Here is a 21,900-nt window from a genome sequence, read left to right as displayed (position 1 = left end):
TAAAGATTTTAGAATCAGTTTGGATCTTACATGCACTATGAAGTTTGATCAACTGAAATTACCTCCTGATTACACTGGTTTGCATGAATCCAAATGCAAATTAGAAGTCAACTGACTATATCATGTTTTTCTTTTGTCTAAATAAAACCACATCCTTAAGTAATACCTGACGTGTCCTTCTGGCATATAGACACTGGTCAGGGTGAGGTCGGGGAATCTGAGTGGAGAAATGGAGAAATTCAAACTGTAAGAACCCAGAGTAGCAAGCATAAGCAATATAGTACTGCCCAATTTCTAAGTGCAAGCTTTGGGGACCAAAGGCAGGGAAAGACTGACACAGTTTCTGTGACTTAAAAAAAAAAATACTCTAATTCAGAACACTATGAAGGAGATATTTTATCAGGTGGTGGACTGACCCTGGCTGGACACCAGGTACCCACCAAAACTGCTCTATCACCCTCCTCCTCAGCTGGACAGGAGAAAGAAAATTTAACAGAAGGTTCATGGGTCAGGATAAGGAGGGAGATCACAAATTACTGTCACAGGCAAACCAGACTCTAATCATGGAAATTAGTTCCATTTATTACTAATCAAATCAGAGTAGGGTAATGAGAAATAAAAACTAAATCTTATAACATCTTCCCTCCATCCCTCCTTTCTTCCAGGGTTCACCTTCACTCCCGATTTCCTCTTCCCTCCTCCCTCAGAGCAGTGCAGGAGGATGGGGAAAGGGGGTTAGGGTCAGCTCATCACACACTGTCTCTGCCACTCCTTCCCCTTCAGGGGAGGGCTCCTCACACTCTCCCTGCTCCAGCCTGGGGTCCCTCCCACGGGAGACAATCCTCTACACACTCCTCCGGCGTGAGCCCTTCCCCCGGCCGCAGCCCCTCACCCCCTGCCCCGGCGTGGGTCCCCCCCGGTGGGTGCCGTCCTTCAGGCCCAGCCTGCTCCGGCGTGGGCCCCCCCGGGTCACGCGTCCTGCCAGCGACCCTGCCCCAGCCTGGGCTGCCCAGGGGGTCACAGCCCCGTCGGGCACCCCCTGCCCCGGCGTGGGGCTCTGCCCCCCCGATACCCTCCGTGGGCTGGGGGCACAGCCTGCCCCGCCGGGGGCTTCCCATGGGCTGCCGGGAACCTCTGCTGCGGCGCCTGGAGCCCTCCTGCTCCTGCTGCACCGGCCTGGGGGGCGGCGGCGGAGTTGCTCTCACACGGTCCCCTCCTCTCTCTCACTGGCACAGATCTTTTAGATTTGTTTTTCCCCTACTTAACACGTTATCCCATAGGTGCTACCACCTTCGCTGATGGGCTTGGCCTTGGCCAGTGGTGGGTCTGTCTCTGAGCCGGCTGGCATCGGCTCTGTCGGACACGGGGGCAGCCTCTGGCAGTTTCTCACAGAAGCCACCCCTGCAACCCCCCTGCTACCAAACCCCTGCCACACAAACGCAATATATATGACCACAAATCATATAAATAATAAAACATTAGTGTGTTAGAACCATTTGCTATCTGGAATGTCAAGATATCATCTCAGCTAACATGAAAGATTAATATAGCAGATATTCCTTTCATTACAAACAAACAAAAATACATAGACTCAGACACCTGAACACAAGAAATAAATAATAAAGCAACATAAAAATATCCCTTGGGAAAAAAAACCCACAACACACCACCAAAAAAACCCACACTGCAAGCACAGCGTCTTCTTAGTATTTTTCCTGGCTTCTAAAACTGAACTGTTACGGTGTATGAGGCAGTGTAAGCACTACAAAAGTGAGCCCAGTTTCCTTATGCTATGGTCAGCTTGGGGGATGAATGGTGTTCTTGGTCTGGGAAATTTCACTTTTCTCTGGCTTGGCAGTATGAGATAGAACATCTTTTTTCTTCCACTGGGAGTTACTTGTTGATTTGCAGACAGATGTCCCCTTGATCCTCAGAGACAAACGTAACCAGATTTTTCTAGTAGATATTCTTTGATCTATTCCCTGATATCTTTACAAATGACAGCTTTGTTTCTTCTATCACATTAAGATGTCACCCCTTGCCATTTTGCAATAAGTACCGCTGGGGCAAAGGCTGTAAACAGCTTGGCAGCAAATGGAGCAGGGTAACCTCAGCCACCTGGAGCACCTGCCTTCCCTGGATCTGTCACACCCTCAGGAGTGTCATATCAACCACAACCACTGTTTTCTGTAATGAGCTAAGCATCATTCACTTCACCCCTCTTATCTTACACTATACTGGCTTTGCTTCACCTTGAAATGAGAGGCTTTAGAAAGAATCTCGTGCAAAGCCTTGTGCCCACAACTGCACAGCTGGTTCATTTCCCAAAATAAACCTTGCTTCCTATTTTATAAAAGATCTTAGATAGAGAAAGGTAGGGAGTTTTGACATTTAGCTTAGCATACTCACTGAAAAATCTTTCTCCACTTTGCTTCGGTTTTTATTCGCTTATTTTTTTAAACCAGGTTCCTCAACTTAAATGTCTTTGATAGCTACACACCTAAAGATTTATCCAGCTCAGGAATCAAAGAAATAGCACACAAATACACAAATACAATTCTCACTTTTCCTTTTTCTTCCCCCGCCCCCCCCCCCCCCCCATCTCTAGGGCCCAAAGCAATGCAGACTGTAGAGAGTTTTACCCAAAGGACTGCAGAAGACAATATATTCCAGAAGAAGCAATTTAAGAGATGAGTACACAAAGAAGCATGCAGCTTCTTGGACAACAACTCCAGATGCTGCCAACTACTATGAAACAAAGCAGCTAAAGACTCCCTCATTTTCATGACATACATATGACTTATCCAACCTCACGATATAAGCACGTTTTGCTATACACGTGCGAAATCCAAGATTGCACTGAAAAATCCATATGTAACACTGCAAATGTTGATTTTATTATTTTTTTCCCCACTTGCAATATAATTATTGGGATTCAAAGCACATTTCTCAGCCACTGCACATACTGAAAAATGATGTCTCACCCCAACATCAGACAATCCTTTGTATGCACAGTCCAAAACTACACCAAAACATAACCCCAGTAATTATCACATTGTAATACTTTGCTGCCGTGTCTTACCCTTGCTTCTGACTGTTTACAATCAGCAAGTAATTTGACAGCACTCTATCATTCTGTGAGAAAATGCTCTCCAGCGTTTTACAAAGACCATAAATACACATGCAGCTACCACAAAAATATTTACCCCTCTGAGCTCCAGCCTACACAACCCCCTTCTAATCTACCAGCAACACATTGCCCATTCATTGCGTACCGGCTCAGCAGCTGTCATGAGCCCAGGGAGCAAAGATATGGCGCAATTGTTTTGAATCTCTTTTCGAGGCGAGGCCCCACCCCATCAAAAGCCCTCCTGCATCTTTTGGAAAAAATATTGCACTTTCCTTGACTTGCCCCTAGTTGGGAACGCACTGCTTCAAACGTTTCTGCCTTGTCCTGATTATTGCCCGGAGTAATCATTTTACAGACGGATACCGTAGCTAACTGCCCTAGCTGAAACTTCTGCCACCACTGGTCACCGTCCCACAGCTGTAGAGAGGTTGGTACGTATTTCTTAGGCCCACACAGGGGACTCTACCTCATGTAGGTAGATATTCGAGGAATGCCTGCAGCTTCTAGGCACTCAATCATCCGTTTATTCCTGCCTTTGATATCACAGATTGTCCTGCCTAACTCGTCCTCACCACTTCATCAGTGGCAGTAGTGAGTAATATTCCACAAATACAGGAATAAAGGTGAATCCTGTCTACAAAACCAATGTTAAAACTTCACTGACCTGTGGCTCATCCACGGAGATAGAAAAGCAGCTCAAGGAATGAAGGGATTATTCTTTTTTTAATATTGCAAAAACAGGAGATGGAGAAAACATCACTGGACAGAATATTAGGGCATTGGAGCCCATGCTGCCAACAACTCTTGCAGAGTACTGTGTTTGCATTCCTCCCTGCACACCAAAATGTCTCTCAGAAGCCTTTAACAGGGATCCCTGCCAAGGGTGCACCTGGGCTTAAGCCAACAGTGTTACATACAGTCAAGGATGTGTATCTCCAGCTCAGCCCCCAGGCACGTACATGCTGGAACATTACAGCAACGTCAGCAAAAATTCTAAGGTAAAAACTTTGTAGCACAGGTATCACAACTGCATTAAATATGATCACAAATGGTAATGATCACAGAGATCATTGATTTTAGCTCTGGCCGGCTAAACACAAAACAAACAAACAAACAAATTGATTGGAAGATAGAAGCAGATCCTAAACAGAAAATGACAAAAATTCTCTAAGAAGCATCAAGCAATTACTTAAAGAAACAGCATTATTATAAAGAATGGATGGAAGGAGGAATTTCTTGACAGTATCTCTGGATATCGATTTGCAGTTCACCTTCAAAAAGAAAAGGAAGCCCCACAACTGTTACAATGATTCCTCATTTCAGGCAAAGCAACTGGCAAGAGGTAATTCTTCTTAGCAGTGTGTTGAATTATGTATTCATACATAAGCCTTAAACGTGTATTTTAATTTCACCTGAGTAAATTACCAACATAAATCCTACCCTTCTCAAATACCTCTGAATTTTTAATTAACCTAATATCATCATTTCAACCAGGCAGTCAGAAACGATGAGTAACATGATTCATATTCAGAAGTAAACACACCTGCTTTTCAACAACATTTCTAATTACTGGTTTGTTTTATCCCTTACATGATGCTGAAGCCAGTTTGGGTCATACTGGTTCTAGCTGGTGACGAGTCCTTTCAGCTCACAAATAACACAGAAGGAGTTGCCCTGTTGATGGTTTGAAGGACGTTTTTAAATGCACTGTGGCAAACAGAATACATAACCAAAACACATCATTTTACTTCTGACATGCATCAGTTCACCATGAGCTTCCAGCAGACAAAGGTCTACCAGGTACATTTAAGCTCTGATTTAAAGTGATTTCCCACCCTTTCACTGTCTTCAGTCCATGTCATAATGATTGAAGGAGTGCTACCATATGTTAAATATAACAAAGTGCTTATTTCTAACATTACAGACAACAGGGGGTAAAAATATATATACATCAATCAGACAAACGTGATTTTTGAATACTTTAAATATCCTTTAAGAGACTATAAGGGAAGTCTTTACTGAACTGCCTCCTTTTCCCCGACAGCGCTACATCTTCAAGGAGCAAGCCGGTAAGCAAAGGGAAGCCTGCTTTGAAGGTGGTTCATCACCTTTCTAGTCCAAGCATTTAGTTTTTCCAGGACATGCACCTTTACAAGGCTGAAGCAGTTCCCACCGATATCTGATATGCACTTAGCCACTGAAACATGCATATGACGTAAGATATATCTGCTGAAGTTTTCAAACTCTCTAACACAACTAAAATGTGACAACTTCTCATATGCAAAGTCCTGTTCATTCTCAAACCAGTTTGCACATCAGATTTCTCAGTTACCACCGTTAGTTTCACTTGTAGCCACTGGTAAATCCCACACGTCTTCAAAAAAAAAAAAATAAACCTCCTTCTGGTTCAAATCATATAGATTTTACACACAGGAGCTAGCTCCCTCCGACATCTACCTCTAAATTTCTTGATATAATGAGAGTACCATGCCTGCCATGTTTCCTTTACTCTGCATGCTAACTCATATTTTAAATCAAAACAATATAAAAGACATGAAAAACGTAGGAGTCAACAACAGTTATGGCATCCATTTATCAATTTTAAACCATCGCTTCAGAAGTTTAAAAACTCTGTGTTCTAGTTATGAAAGTCCCTTTACAGCTCTAAGAAAAAAAGAGTGTTGTAAGATTCTTGGGTGAAAGAAACAGAGGCAGCCGAGCTGAAAGCTGACCTAAAGACCCTGGCTGCCTGGGTAGGCTGGGCACCTCGGGCAGTGCAGGTACTGGTGCTGCGGTACCTTATTTTCACACCCCTGGCATCCTGCATCCCTCTGATTAATAGACATTTTAGAAAGGAATGAGCAAATTCTACATGGGACAGGGTAACTAGCAGGAAGGATTGGAGGCTGGGGAGCTGTGCTAGGTGGGGCTCTGAGGCAGAAACTACTTGTATTACTTCCTCATGTATATTGCCAGTACTTACTCCTGAACATCAGGAGGCTTGGGAGCTTTTGTCTATTTAGAACAAATAAGCCAAAGGCTATAGGCAAAAAAGATGCAGTACTCAAATTTATTCAAGACGATATGAAAATATTAACGTCCTAGTTCATTCTTAAATAATTAGAAACAATGCTGACAACTGGAAACTGAGGGATTTTAGTATGCAGTCATTTGAGTCCATCCATAAAAAGCTTTCACCGTTTTCAGAAGCTACTCAAAGGAGATTTGTTGCCAACTGGGCTTAAGTTACTTTGTATTATAATAGAAAAGCAATGTATAAAACAGATACTGCTACACACAAATTACTGAATAACCTCTGGGAAACAAGAGGCTCCAGTGATTTAACTTATCCTTTAACAGTTATTTCTTGGTTTTCCTTTTTTTTCCCCCCTCATGCTTAAAAAAAACAAAAACAAAAAAACTTCATCAATCATAATCTCATACATACTCGATAGTGCAACCTGCATTAACAATCCACTTTATTTCCGCCAGTAAAGGCAAGTGAAAAATATCTATTAACAAACACGCAATGCAAAAAAGCCTCTATCATTGGGTTAAGTGAAATACAACCGCAATAAATGCCAACCAAAATAAAATCCCAGATCTGCTGTACAAAGAATCTAGTTAAGAGTCCTACATGAAATTCTGTAAGATGCCTTCCTTCTCATTTAAGGTAGACAACAAACCAGATCTTTATGAAACAAACAGAAGGTGGGCCTGTGAAGCTGTCAGAAGCAAATCTTGAAAAAAATCTAGGAAAAAGGCACAATCCCACTGTCACTAGTGAATAGGCTATGGTTCTATGACAATCGGTGGCCTCAGTGACTTAGAAACAAATCAAACCTTAAGGATTCAATAACTTTAAGTGAAAAGCAAGCATCCAAATTCCAGTCTAATCTGCACAATATATTCAGAAGCAGCAGAAAGTAACCTTGAGCTTGCATCACAGGAAATAGGTGGAGTAATTTTTTTTCATTTGCCATCCCTTCTAATTAACTAAAAGCGTTCACTAGAAGCAAAAGCAGATTCACCCCTGAATGTCTAAAACTTTCCATGTTTAATTTAAGACTAGCTTTCAGTTAGGAAAAGGCAGCTATGGAACACAGATCTTCAATGAAGAGAAAATATCAAGCAGAATGAATGAATAGTAAGTAATTATTTCTTAATACAGCATATCATATTTCTCATTATGAAAGAAGGCGGCATGTTTCAAAAAGAGCTTTACCTTTCTCACAGTGACTTCCTGTGAATCCAGAAGGGCAGACACATTTGTTAGGGGCTACACAAGTTCCACCATATCTGCACCCTTCTTCACAGAACGCTGAAAAAGAAAAGGTATAGGTGGGTACCACTTAATTTGTTTTAATTTTAGCACACATTTGCAAGATACTAAGAAAAACATCTAAATTCTAGGCAATTAACAGAATTCAACTTATTAAAATTCAAACCCAAAGAGAAGTAACTCACTTAACATGAGGAGAAACCTCAGATTACACCGTAGGCAAACCACCTCACCAATAAAAGATTAATAACCATCTGGAAAAAGAAGAGTGGGGGGGAAAATAGATCGTACAATTTTAATGGGGCTGATCTTTCAGTTATACCCAATATGAATATTACAATGCTCTGGTGAACCGCAGAAACCATTCTGGTCAGATGGTGTTAACTACTTTGTTTCTCACTTCTATCAAATACACTTTATTAAAACGTCTGTAAACCCATACTGTTTTCCAGGGTTTTTTTCTTTATTTATTTTTAAGCTTAAAGTACATTTTGTGGAATCAAAAAATGAAACAGGATGAGGGTCATGATTGAAAACAGAGGAGAAGGGCTCAACCACAAGATAATGCCTCTTGCTGAGGTGTGATTCCTGACAGAGCAAAACACAAGTACTTTAGAAGTGTATTTGCACAATAATCAGGATTGGAAACAACTGATGGGTCTCATATCTTTTCTTGCAAGCACTGTGTGGTGTTTCTTTCACTTACAGCAGGTTTAGCAGGAAGTCCACTAACTGCAAGAAGTATGCTTGCAATTTAATCTTTTGGGGTTTCGGTTGGTTGGGTTTTTTTTCTGTGTGTACGTGTGTACAAGCAGCCAAACTGAGGTAAGAAGAGGAAAGGAAACGACAAGCATCAGGGCACAATCTCTTTGGTACTGTTAACTCAAGTAAGACCTTTGCTAAGACTAAGAGCAGATCCTATCCACAACATACTCCCCACCCTCTCCTAGATATTTATTGAACTTCACAAATTACTCAGTGGGTTTGACTGCACTTATGAGGGAACTTACAATTAATATTTAAACAGCAGCTCTCTGCATCTAAGCTAATAACAGAATTGCAAAGTGTTTCCTGCAAGCTAAAATCACAGATGGAGTGTTGGCAAAGAGACGTTACAAATGCTGTGAAAAGGCTTAAAGTGCTAGATAACAGAAGAAATGTTTAAGATTTATTTTCCAACGCACTAAAAAGAAAAATAAAGTGAATAAAGTACTAAGCATTAAAAAGAATGTTTTGCAATTGTTAACCACTTAGAGGCAAAAAAGCACATAATCATATCTCTCGACTGAATTGATAGATGGATCTGCCTTACTCTAAACACGTAATTCATGGCATGCCATACTGTTTTATGGAGGACAACACAGAGAGAAGAACGCTAAAGTGGTTTAGAGAAGATGGTAGTAGAACATCATAAGCTCTCCCGTGACTGGCACAAGGCAGCGGTGTGGAGAAAGCATGATTCGCGCCCAGTAATTCTGCCTGCCCACCAGTGCATGCACCCTATATGGGAATCTTCTGAAATATCTCTATTTTGAAACCAGTCAATTTCTACTGTATGGGGAAAAGAGAAATATAGTTTAAGAGCAGCATTCTGTGATTTTTTGCATATAAATATTTGCAGAAAAGTATAACTGTGCAGAAAGTTGAAAGCACTAGTATGAAATACACAGCTGGAAAATATATGAAAACCACGATGAGACTCAAAAGACTCCCTCTGGAGCTCTTGAAAGCATGTTTGCTCTTTCCTAGTCTCAGCATTCTCAGAGAAGGTGCAAGTTAAATTCTTCATCTACATTTTTTCTGGTTTGAAATTGAGAGTAAGCAGAGAATTTCATGAGGTAGTAATACATTTCTGCATGACATCCAAAGAACTAGAATTTGCAGCAAAGCAGATATAAAGGGCAAAAAAAAGGAAAATACTGGCAAAAAAGCAAATAGTTCATCCACAATATATGCCACATTGCACTGGGAAAGAATTACACAGGACTCTTAAAATAAAAGAAGTCATAAAGGATATAAACCCCCCCACTTTTATTATTCATAACAAATATGCGTGTCCATTGAAAGTTGTTAGAGCCGATAGGGATAGGCAGGTAAGAGGGCTTCATTTACAGCTCTCTCATACTTACTTTGCCACCGTAACCAATACTATCAACTTACTCATGTGAAATGTCTGCTTCTTACGTTAAATCCTGTTTCTAAGCCTGCACAGTAAGGTGGTGGTTTCTTCCATTTTAAGATTACTAACAGAGAAAGGCTTCTGAGACAGGGCTGGTAAGTGTAAAAGACTTTCCTGTTAGTGCAAAAACCATGTTATGTCAGTGTAGCGGCCAGATCTAGACACCTATGGGCACAGCCAAACATGCCATTCACATCTGGGAGGTAAAGACGGGGAATGCCTGCCATCGGTCAAAACTCGCCATCTTTCAATTCCTTCCTACATATCCGTATCAAAACACACCCCCTATACCTGTACCCAAATGTGCTAGCACGCACTTGTCAAGCATTTTGAAATTCTCCTATCCTTTACAAGTCACAAATCAGTAACCGGAAAAAAAAATTTCAAAAAAATTTGTACAGAGACACCCTGAGGAACTGCGGTACTACAGGATGTTCCTGTGAGAAGGGACTCCATAGTGCCCGCTACGTGAGGAGTCACCCAGGCATTAGGTAGTTACGTGGGTGTCAGAGGATGAAGCTCAGGAAGAAGCTGGGCAATGACTACAGAAGGAAAGAATTCAAGTCTTCTTTTCAACTTTTGCAGAAGCTGAGAAGTCTTCTGCAATACAAACTGTGCTTGTCTTTGTTGCTCAGGCTTTGGTGGATTTCAGGGAGGGGGTTCATTCTTATATTTTTATGCAAGAAAAGAAAACGCCAAGGAAGAGTGCCAGAATTATCCTGCTGTTCTCGAGATGATTCTTCTACAAACCCTCTAATTCCTGCATTGTAGGCTTGCAGGAAGTAAGAACATCAAAACCACAAATCTCAGAACACAGTTACAAAATAAAAGTGTTTGTCTAAGGGCTACTTTCCTTAACTGCTAGAAAAAGAGTATTATAAGCAGTACTGATAGCACTACTCTGAATTTTAAGAACGCTCAATGCCTCTAAAAATAGGAACTCAGTTTCAATTGCTAGCAATTTTACCAAACTTCACTTATTTGAACTATTTTCTCTAATAGTTCTGCCTCTAGCTGAAGCCTTTTAGAACATTTTATCAAAATTCATTCACTGTTGCTCATTTTTTGAACAATGACATTTTTCCTTCACACCCTTAGCAGTAGAGATTAATTAAGGAAAACCTTTACATCGCTCCTGTACCTATGCCTTATGGACAGCAGAACCCAGCAGGGAGTAGCTCAGTGACTGAATAGTCAATCAGCTTGAGTGCCCACACTCTCATGAAACTACCTGTTCTGGTGCTTATGCTTTGTTATACATTTTATGGGTTCTGGGATCTAGTCTTCCACTGTAGTTTAGACCCTTCAGCATCAAAACTATTGGGGAGGGAGGGGACAGGGGATGACACTCACCAGTACCACAGAATGAGCAGTTATAAACCTTGATTGCAGACTCCCTCCTACTCAAACAAAGTTAACACAAGGAAAATAAATCTTAGATGGATCATATTTTGATAATGTATTCCCCATAAATAGATCCTGTCTCTGAAATTATTTGCAGGCTGACAACCTTGTTAAAAAGGAAAATGGTTACTGAATTTGCAATAAAGGTTTTACCAGGAAAATTAATTGAAGGTGCCATTAGGGTCTACGAGGGTAAACCTCCATCGTTAAAGAGTCTTATTCAGTATTCCATATGTGAAAGAAACAGCATCTACTGATTTCAGGAGGCTTCTGCCAAAGTGAACAGATCTCTGAAATGTTAACAGATTTCTTCCTCTGAAATAAAAGCCTTTATCATATCAAGGCCTTTCCTAAATAGACAAAATTTCTCTGCAGAGAGGAGCTTTATTTTTGATGCATGTCCTCCTTGATGGATCTATAGAAACCAGAAAAAGCCAAAATTATGAATCTGCTGGATATGTCATTTTTGTGATAATGCTGGAGGGACAGGAGAGTCTCACTGCAGAGCTCCACAAAAAGCAGTACCCACGAACTTCGTACCATGCTCCTACACAAGATGCATACCCACTGCCTACATATTCATGGGGTACAGTTTATTTTCCCCTATCCAGTAAAACAGTTATCTCCTCTCCCAGGGAGGCTATTGTGGGCATATTCAGGAAGGAAAAGAAGAGCTTGAGTTATTTATTTCTAAATAAACAGAAGCACATCATTTATTTAGCATTCATCTTCTCCCATTTGAGAATGAGCAAATTCTCAAATTCTGAGAAGCTGGACTCAGAAGCAACTGATTACAATTCTATCAAGTGGAAAATCCCTGTTTCATCTCCATCTCAACAACACCCATAAGCAACAAACACCCATATTTTAAGAACATCTGTACAATTTGTTTACTAAGCAGCTGACCTCTACAACTTGACGGTACCAAGAAATGGAAGAGCTTCAAAAGTGGGTGCCTTAGCAGCAGGTACCTTTGGCTTCTTCCACTGCTTTTCTCTCCCTCATGATTTCCCCTGTTCCTTCTTCAGTCAAGGAAAAAAACCCCAAAAAACAGCGTCGAAAAACATAGTTCCATTAGTACCAAAAGGAACACCACTGCAGATAATGATAAATTGTACCATCGTTTGCATAAAAGGAAAGCATATAACAATACCAAAAACGCAAACTCCTGCCACCCATATCACAGGGGAGAGAAGCTTTTAATTAAAGAAAGCAAACACGGTATTCCTCAACAGGGTTTACTGTATGTATTTATATAGGCCAAACCCAGGCCTACTCCTGTATTACATTAAGTTTATCACAGACAAAGCCTACCACTGAACTTGTTTCTGTAAAGCAAGGCACTCCACAGCTTGCCAAGCCATCAGCAGTGCAGAGTCGCCATTAGCCTAGTTTGCAGTGGCAACTGCAATGCAGCTCCAGGGGAGACCATGTCCTTCAGACAGCATACAAGACAGCAGCTCCTACTGCCTAGTAGTGATGTAGTAACCTCCGGGTTTTCTGCCTTTTGGCCCAAAGTACTGGGTGCTCACATTGATACCAAACTAGCTGGTAGCTGGCCCCATATGCATGCATCAGCTTCAGTGGGTGTTAAATAACCTATGGCAAGAAGCGTAAATTGTGCTTCATGATCAAACACAGCAGCGGGTGTACTGCCAATGCAAATAGAGTTAAACCTACAGCAGTTTTCCAGAAGACTGAAATTCAAAGGGACTTCAACGTGACACCTTTACTTGCTCAAAGATTAGGTACTGGCACAGGGAGCTAGAGGAGAAAAAACAAACGGTGGGCAAAACCATCCTTTACAGCTGCTCACCAAAGGCACTTCGCTCTGTGCTGTGTTCTCTACCCAAAATGCAAACCCCAGCACCTCCTGGTCACTGCCTTGGGAGCCACCATCCTCTCTTGGCATCATCATTGCTCACCTTGTAAATGAGTAGGTGTCTGGGACTGCTACACGGGGTAGCATAAGAGAAAAAAATCATACTAGTTTTTCTTGTACTTTTGAAGTCAAAGAATTATAGAATCATTTAGGTTGGAAAAGACCTTTGAGATCAAGTCCAACCGTTAACCCAGAACTGCCAAGGCCATGACTAAACCATGTCCCCAAGCACCGCATCCACATGTTTTTTAAACACCCCCATGGACCACCACCCCCCGGGCAGCCTGTCCCAGTGCCTGGCCACCCTCCCAGTGAAGACATTTTCCCTGACCCCCAACCTGAACCTCCCCTGGCGCCACCTGAGGCCGTTCCCTCTGGTCCTGTCGCTGTTCCCTGGGAGCAGACACCGACCCCCCCAGCCCACAGCCCCTGCCAGGCAGCTGTAGGGAAGGATCAGGCCCCCCCTAAGCCCCCTCCTCTCCAGGCTGAACCCCCCCCAGCTCTCCCCGCCGCGCCCCCCAGCCCCTTCCCCAGCCCCCTGCCCGGCTCTGGACACGCTGCAGCCCCTCCATGTCCCATTGGCACGAGGGGCCCAGAGCTGAGCCCAGGGTTCAAGGTGAGGCCTCAGCAGCACTGAGTACAGGGGGACAGTCCCCGCCCTGGCCCTGCTGGCCACGCTGTTGCAGATACAAGCCAGGACGCTGCTGGCCTCCTTGGCCACCTGGGCACACTACCAGCTCATGCCCAGCTGGCTTTCAACCAGCACCCCCAGGTCCTTTTTCTTCAGGTAGCTTTCCACTGCTTTGGAAGTGCTTTTTTACTAATTTATTTTCAACAGGGTGGTCAGTAAAATGACCATGAATTCCACTGATATTTGGCCACACTCAAACATGTCAAGTCAAAAAAAAAAAAAAGAAAAAAAAAAAAAAAAAGACATTCAGGAAAGGCACGGAAGGGGTGATGCACAGACAGTGTGGGTAAACAAAAACGTGCAGCTTTGGAAAAGAGAAGGGCTAGCAGAACTATACAAGCAGTTTGATAATCAATTGAGGGAAAGACCACAATTTCATTCGCTGATTGCATTTACTCAGCCAAGTACACACAAGGGCATGGCTGATAACAATCCAACTATGTAAACCAAATACTAGAATCATCAGATGATACCAGCTGCTGAGGCAGGTTTAGAGGACAGCTGAGAAAGAAAGGAGAAAGTACGCAAACAAAATATGGGAGCAGCAGAGGTTCTGCTCTTTTTCTCTGTGCTCAAGTGTGACACTATCATATATAAAAGCACAAAACTTCTTGGTTCACTGAACTACATCCGTTGGATACAGGGTGCGACTTATTTAACACAAAGTCTGCCAAATGCCACTGGAGTCCTTTTACAGCTGGCTCAAGTCAGAGAAGGACAAATCTGGCAGGAATGGATTTTGGGCAAAAGAACTGTTCTGGAAAAATTTCACCCCACATGTCTGGGCAGGAAGGAGAATGCAAGTCAGTCTGGCCATCAGGATGCAAACATGTCTGAGACTGGAAGACAAATCCTTAGCTGGGCAGTTCATCACCTTTGTGCATGGCTTCCAGCCTGATTTATGCTTCAGATTTTATGTGTGGTACGTATGAGGGTTAGTTCAGTTCACAAAGAGCCTATAAATCTCAGGTCTTCTACCAGCTGATTGTAAAGTTATTATTCCTGATTTATTTTTCTAGAGATCTCACATATAGATATAAGAGGTACTTCACAAATGTAATTAGCATAACGGCTGCCTAGTGTAGTCAAAATTCCAGATCCTGGTAGTACAAAAGTATTACTTAGAGCTAAGTCTGAACAAAGATCAATGAACTCTGAATTAATGTTTGGAGATGGGTTTTTTTAAAAGCACTCAGAAAAGTATAAAGGTATTCCTTCAAATCTGGGAGGTGACGCACAGTGAGAGTGAAGAAGGAAAAAGGGCAAACCAGAAAAGCACCCAGAGGGATTAAAACCAATAATGAATCTATCAGATGAAATTATGTCAAAGATACCAGATACAGGCATACACACACAGTGTGTGCGAGTTTGTGTGTATTTGCATACTAAATGGCATTAATCAAAGCGGTGAACTAACATTGTAGGGTTTGTCAACAGGTTATTTTAGCTGATGTAGCAATGAATCTTCTCAGGCACCCAGTGCTGTGTCACACAGCACTCGCAAAATTAAGATTAAGGAGAATTTGGAACTCTAAACATATCTCTCAGAAGGCACTGAACTCTTAGCAGAGGGCTCTTTCTTTGCTGTTCCATGAGGTTAAATTCTCTTTGTGCTTGGTGTTTTGTTCAACTGATATATAATCAAGTTGTGGCCATTTGTATGCAAGAAGCAGGCCATTCATCTGGATGCTTTCAGGGTGGGCTCAAGTGTTCTTTGGCTGGAGATGCTGGATATTTTTTTTTTAAAAAATGAAACATCAACTCCTTAAAATTAGTACAATGAATCACAGTGATAAATACTAATAATTTCTTTTTTATTACCCGATCATGGAAGTTAGTTTTTAATGTGTAAGTTATCTACCTTGATTGATACGTTTTCACCTAAAATATTTTCTAATGGAACAAAAGGCTATACTTCATTAAATTAATTCAGAAAGCATACTGAATGGACAGAATCTGTCCATTCTGCTTTACTGGTAAAAGGACATATACGAAACACTTACTGATGTCAAGCTTATTTTATGGCTCTGAGGACCGATATGTGACAATTTTCAAAAATGTGCATGAAAAAGAATCAATAGAAGCAGTAAGAGACAAAAGTAATATAATAAAATTTGTCCCGTGATATATTACACTTCTGAAAGCATCTCTCACATCCCCAGATGATTCTGTGCTAAATAAATATTCTTGTTGCCATTTTACTGCACTGTTTCCTCAAGGCTAGACTCTTCAATATTTTTAGCACACCATTTTAAGTCAGCTGCAGCTGTCTCTCTAGTAACCTAACACTAAGCTTGACAAAATAGGGCAGAATACTTCTGCAAACAAACTGAACACCATCTTTCAAAATTCAAGTTAACAGTTAAAAACTGTAAAACAAAACTGAAATTTACTTTGAGAAATGACATGATATAGTGTATTATTGGAGTTTGCCTTTGCAGCACATCAATGTGCTGCTTATACTCCCTTTTTTTTAACAAATGGGCATAGAATAACTTCTATTTACAAACATAACACAAATTATAATTTTATATATTTTAATTTAAATTTCAGTGGAGTTATCAAAACAAATCAGAGCACTACTAAAAACTGCAAGCATCACAAAGCAAGAAAGACAGGATGTGAAACTTCTGACCTGCTTCCACTATGGCTAAAATACTGCAGCTCGCTGCTTCTTTAGAAATCAGTTATGCTTAATCAATCCTAATTTAAGGATAAAGAAGTATGTTCCAGAAGCACAACAAAAGCTTTTTTCCCTTGCCTGATCTATTATCACAACTTCAAAAAGACCTTGATTCAAATCCCATTCAACTAATTGACAGTGGATGCAATCTTAGGTCTGTTTGACCTTAGTACAGTACATGGATTATTCCGACAACATAAAAATAGTTTTCTAGCTGTGTGTGTTTTACAGTTGCCTGATCTTAGCCTTCCAGTCCATACAAATGCATTCCATAGACATGTTCAGCACAGAACTAGCTGGATTATACCCTAACAGGTATATAGTCTTTTAATTCACTCTTCTTGTTTTGCCCTGTAGCACAGATAGGCACCCTCACCAATAAAACACAAGTCTATTTACCTGTAAGAAACACCGTGTCCCAGTGTGAAAGATTTACTCTATATTGCTTAATGAAAGGCTACCTAGCATCCTCAAATAGTCAAGTTACTAAAACCACCAGAATATCGAATAAGCTGCGAAAAAAAATATGCCTAAAATCTTAATAAAACATTATTTTATGGTAATTCCCTATATGAGGAATACTATCTTTTGCAATGGTAAATAAATTTTAAGAAAGCATTTTTAGTCGTGGCTGGAAGCGAGCGTGTGGCTTAGGGTACAATCACAGCCTCTGAAGTGTTACATTCAGCAACATTTTTTTGAAGGTTGCTGGTACCTTATTGCAAGCATAACAATTGAAACTGAAAACAAATACTCGTTTTGATAGCTGCACACTATGCAATAGTAAATCAAGGTATTATTGATAGCATCTAGCTACCTGAAGGTGACATTACTGGGAGGGAGAGGAAGAAAATAGGAAATAAAACAGCAACAAGATTTTCTGGTCTGGATCACGGATTCCTGAAGACAAATAACTTACAGAGACATTAAGAGACCTTAAGCAGTGTTTCTTTAAACAAGCACATTCAAATTTAGGTGTTCTCTCTCGCTGTCTTAACATGATACTTCTGGTATGCTGCAAGTAACAGCTACAGGGGTATCTCTGAAAACATTTTCTAATGGGCTCTTGGGTCATCTTTTAAATCTCACTCATCCTGCCAAGACACTCCACCCAAAATCAAATGCCTTTTTTCAAAGCATGATTGCGTTTTATTGACCAGCACCAGAAGGATGAGAATTGTCAGTTCCAGAGATCAGAGTCCTCTGACTACATAACAAGGACTTCAGTATGTGATGCTTTCTGAGCTCACCCACAATACCCATCCAGCCTTCACTCTTTATCAAGAAAGATGCCTTGTTAGATATAGACATTTCCCCATTAAGCGACAGAATTAAGAGTTAATCTCAATTTACAGAATCTAGCTTACCTTGCAGTCTCTAACAGATAAAGGTTTGAATTCACTGAAGACACTGCCAAGAAGGCAATCAAGAGATGAAAAGTCCTGTATCCCATAAGCAATGCCCCAGGGCATTCTGTCTCGTTCAAATCAAGTGTATGTAAGGGAAAGAAAGAATAACAAAGAGAACAGTGAAGGGGGTGAGGGAGTAGAGAGGTGGGGGAAGAGAGATTCAAACACACTGCTAAACAATGCCATGCTAAATAATGGATTCTCTTAAGTTTAGATAACTTTTGCCTTCTTCTGTGCTTCCTCTGACCTTTGCATTTGTTGGATTTAAAAGAGAATGCAAATAACTATTAAAAGGACACAATTAATCTCATTTCTGATCTGCATTTTAAATCAGAATTTTTTCAGTAGCTAAAATATTACCACAGAAGCAAAGTTCCACCCCCACCCCCCCCAAAAAAAAAAATAGTAGTACATTTTTAGCAATTATTTTAATATTCCCAGTGGCAAAATAGATTTCACCTCACCATTTGGATTTACCTAAAATCATCTCACCAAATATGCTTTACCCTAAAGTGCAAGGCTCAGGCAGAAGAGAATAAACTTAAATATTTTTACCTGAGAGAGTCACCAGATTTTTCAAAAGGGAAAAAAGAAGTACTGAAAAGTGATATTCACACCGTTACCCAGAAATTTCTGTCTAAAGGCAGAGATTGGTTTCGCTCAAGCTGGTGTGACAGCAGGTGTGATATGCATCACCATCAGCCTTATAATCATCGTAATATGTTGCTTTTACATAAATCCTTTCATCTCATGCTTTTACACATTATGAACAATTAAGCCTTACAACCCCCCAGCGAGGAAGCTGCATTAAGAACCTGAACCTGCTAGGCACTTTTTCAGAACGGTGTTAACTACAGAAATATAATTTAATAAAGAACGCATTTAACAAGAGCATAAAAGCAAATACAATCTTTGTGTGTATAATCTTTGACTGAGCCAAGAGCATTTTAGAAATCCATGGGGCCACACTCTCTCCTAGCATAAATTAGTAAATCTATATCAATTTACACAGTGACAAAGAATTTATCCCCAAAATTTCTTAAGCTATGAGACTCTAAGGAGTCTGTCTCTGTCACAATTTATAATATCAAACTGCTGACTTGTGTCCTTACATACACGTGTAATCACGCAAACGTTTTAGCTAATACCTAGAAAGTATGTACAACACTGACTTAAGTTTCTGCCACCTTTTCCCTCTCTGTTGTTTTTTTCTCTGGAGAACTGGCTGGGCAGTAACAGGCTGGGGAACGGTAAAGGGAAAGGAATATGAAATATAGATCCTCCGTTGCTTCTTGCAAAGCAATGCCACGTCGGTCACAATTCTCAATTCAATGATTCTGCAGCAGTGCTCTCTGTATTTTGCCGTACGGGCCCCCTCACAATGTCATGTCCTTCAAGAAATGAAAGCAATGAAAAATCTCTACAACTGGCCTGAACATGCCTTAAAGGTGCTGGAACTTTTCAAAAGTGTCATACTTAAAGCTTGGTGCATCTGGCCAAAACCTTCTTCCCCGATGCATGCAAAATGTTACAGACAGTGTTTGTTTGCCTTGCAACCCGATAATAGCACCTCAGTAGCACCACAGAGCATATGCCCTATAGATTTTTTTAGTACTTTGGATTCATTTAGAATGATAAGGTTCAACATAAATGTGAAATATCCTTCTTATGCTTTAGTTTGCTAATGGTACACAGTATATTGTTAATGTAGAAAAATTAAAGCACTATAAATGACAGCTGTAATCCTTCCGTCAATTACAGTGTGTGTACCTAATGGAATATGTTTTCAAAACACATTTCCAGTACCACCTTCTTAGGATATCATTTTATAATTTTTTGTTTGCTAAAATTGACTACAGGAATACTTGCTATATTGCCTGGCAATACAACATTTAATTTTATGGTGCATAAAATGCATTTCTCTTAACAGATGTATCAGTTCCCTGATATCATGACTGAACTACTTCATACCCATTAAATGCTGTGTGGGGAACTAGCAAAGCTATGGCATTTATTTTTGTTGTTGTAGCACACACTTCTACTTGCTCATAACATCATGCTTCCCTGAATAACAACAAAACCAGCTTTGCCTGCTCTTGGCAGACTTGAGATCATGTGCATGCCATATATACTCTTACATACGTTCATCAGCAGTTGTGCACAAAAAGTGTCCCAGCAACGCATCCTAAAGCACATAAGAAGTACAAGACTGTTTGTAGAGAAGAAATTACTAAAAAATAAACTGTAATAATACAAAATATTCCACAAAATGAAATTCAGTTTTGGCTTGGGAGAGGTTAGCCTCCTTCCCAAGTCTGGGTTAAACATCCCACTTAATCATGTCCTGACAAAAAAAAATAAATTTTGCTCTACGTCGGAACATTTTGGAAAGCAGAGAACATGATTTAATTGCAGTATTCCCTGACTAAATTAAGGGAAAACCACGTGCATGTGTTTCACAGTTCTCTGAGATGAATGGCTCTGGGGAGCCACCACAGCCACACAGTAGCCGTACCACTGCACAGTCCCTGGCAGACACCGTACTAACAATAAGGCTTAAGGAGCGATGTGGAAGAAGACAAAGGCACAGTTATATGAACTGATTTGCAGAAATTCTTCCCAGTATAAGCTGTGACGTGAAAGAAGGTACGATTCATTTGATTGTTAGCTTTTCCAGCTGCCTGCCGTAACTAGCTTCTATAAAGGACAGCGAGGCAGGTTTACTAACAGTTACTCTTCCTGTACATGTGCGTTTCTCTTCTCCATATCCCTCACACCGAGGGTTTCTGCAATCTGCTAACACCAGCTCTGGCAGATGATGAGCTCCTGACTTTATAAAACACAAACTTAACCCCCTCATGTCATGCTCTCCAGTGCAGCTTACTGGAGCTTCAACAGGTTTCATTAAAATCTTTGTTCTAAAAATAAGTTTCCAAAACCATATTCTTCAGATCTACAAGTATCATCTTAAAAGAACAAACAAATGATCTCCACAAGGCACGTGTTCCTTGAAACAAGTCACAAATAGTAGGAGTGACTTCTGTGAGCATTAACTCACTAATAATAGCAGGGTTCAAGCATCAACAGACTGCTACAAAGGAAATAAGTGTAGACAGAAGGAAAATTATTAGATTGATGCATTGACACGAAGTCATCTTCAAATATTTCAACACTGTGAGCAATCAGAATCTGGACTAGAATGGAAACTACTTCATGTTTATTTTATCTGTCCAGTGTAAATGATGCTGAAGGAAGAATGTATTACTTAATGCAAGTGCAGAATATTTTGGTACTCACATTCATACGAAAATGTCAATCACCAGGTATAGAAATAAAGCAATGTTACACCATGAATCACAAAATAATCCTAAACATAATACACCGTAGTATATTCGCTCATGTTAGTACCTAGTCTTCACATATCTCACTGGAAATCAGCATACCCTAAGCATAATTCTAAATGACAGTTCGCTTAACACCAAAGTGTATTACTCGAGCCAAGAATGTGATATAGTTGTGCAACATGAAGACATATGTCAGACACAACAGTTTTGTTTATTTTGAAGACATTCATGTTTCCAATTACACATGTGCTAAGCTGAAGACATACCTAATAATACCAGGTAGAAAACTAAATCAAAGAAACAGTACCATAAGTACTTAAATATTCTATTGCCTTACTAATATTAACTCCAGCAGAGTAAAGGTTCTTTGAAATCGCTTCATCTCCATTCAAATGAAAAAAAAGCGTCCTGAAATCTTAAATTTACAATGTTCTCACACAATTGGCTGAGTACAGAAGTCATTTCTGTTTAAAGACACTTTCTGAATCAAATAAAGTTTGATCTTTAAAAAAAAAAAAAGTATGGTTTCACTGAGCAGCAATCAAGTGGTCATCGTGAACGTACACTGACAAAACAAGTCAGGGTTGTGGTTTTTTTGTGGGGAAAAGATGCTCTCTGAACAGCTCTGTGAAACTTTATGCACACTACTGTTATGTTGTTGCTGGGTTTTTTTCCTCAAAAATCTCTCAGTACAATTACTAGGTGCGTTCTACACTATGAATAACACTGCACAGCCAAAGGAAATCAGTCCCTCTCAGTGTATAACATCAGTCATTAACAGCAAACCGTGGCAGTGTGCTCTGCCCCACCTTGCATCCTGACCTTTATTTCCATAAGAATGCTCAAGTGATAACCACCAGTGGCGGTCAGAATGGATGCGCCTGGTCACGTATCTG

General features: G+C 40.5%; 1 protein-coding gene across 4 annotated transcripts in view; it reads right to left on the bottom strand.

The window, feature by feature from the left end:
• Positions 1-21,900, bottom strand: part of NELL1 (neural EGFL like 1) — a 292,042-nt gene that overhangs the window by 63,165 nt on the left and 206,977 nt on the right. For all 4 annotated transcript variants that reach the window (XM_055722936.1, XM_055722933.1, XM_055722935.1 and 1 more), the window contains one exon: positions 7,356-7,451. In XM_055722936.1, coding sequence (XP_055578911.1) covers positions 7,356-7,451 — 96 coding nt within the window. The remainder of the gene's footprint in view (positions 1-7,355; positions 7,452-21,900) is intronic.

Source organism: Falco cherrug, chromosome 10 (genome assembly GCF_023634085.1).
Source record: "Falco cherrug isolate bFalChe1 chromosome 10, bFalChe1.pri, whole genome shotgun sequence".
NCBI lineage: Eukaryota > Metazoa > Chordata > Aves > Falconiformes > Falconidae > Falco > Falco cherrug.
The sequence above is the reverse complement of the archived record's forward strand: the minus strand, read 5'-3'. Positions and strand labels throughout refer to the sequence as shown.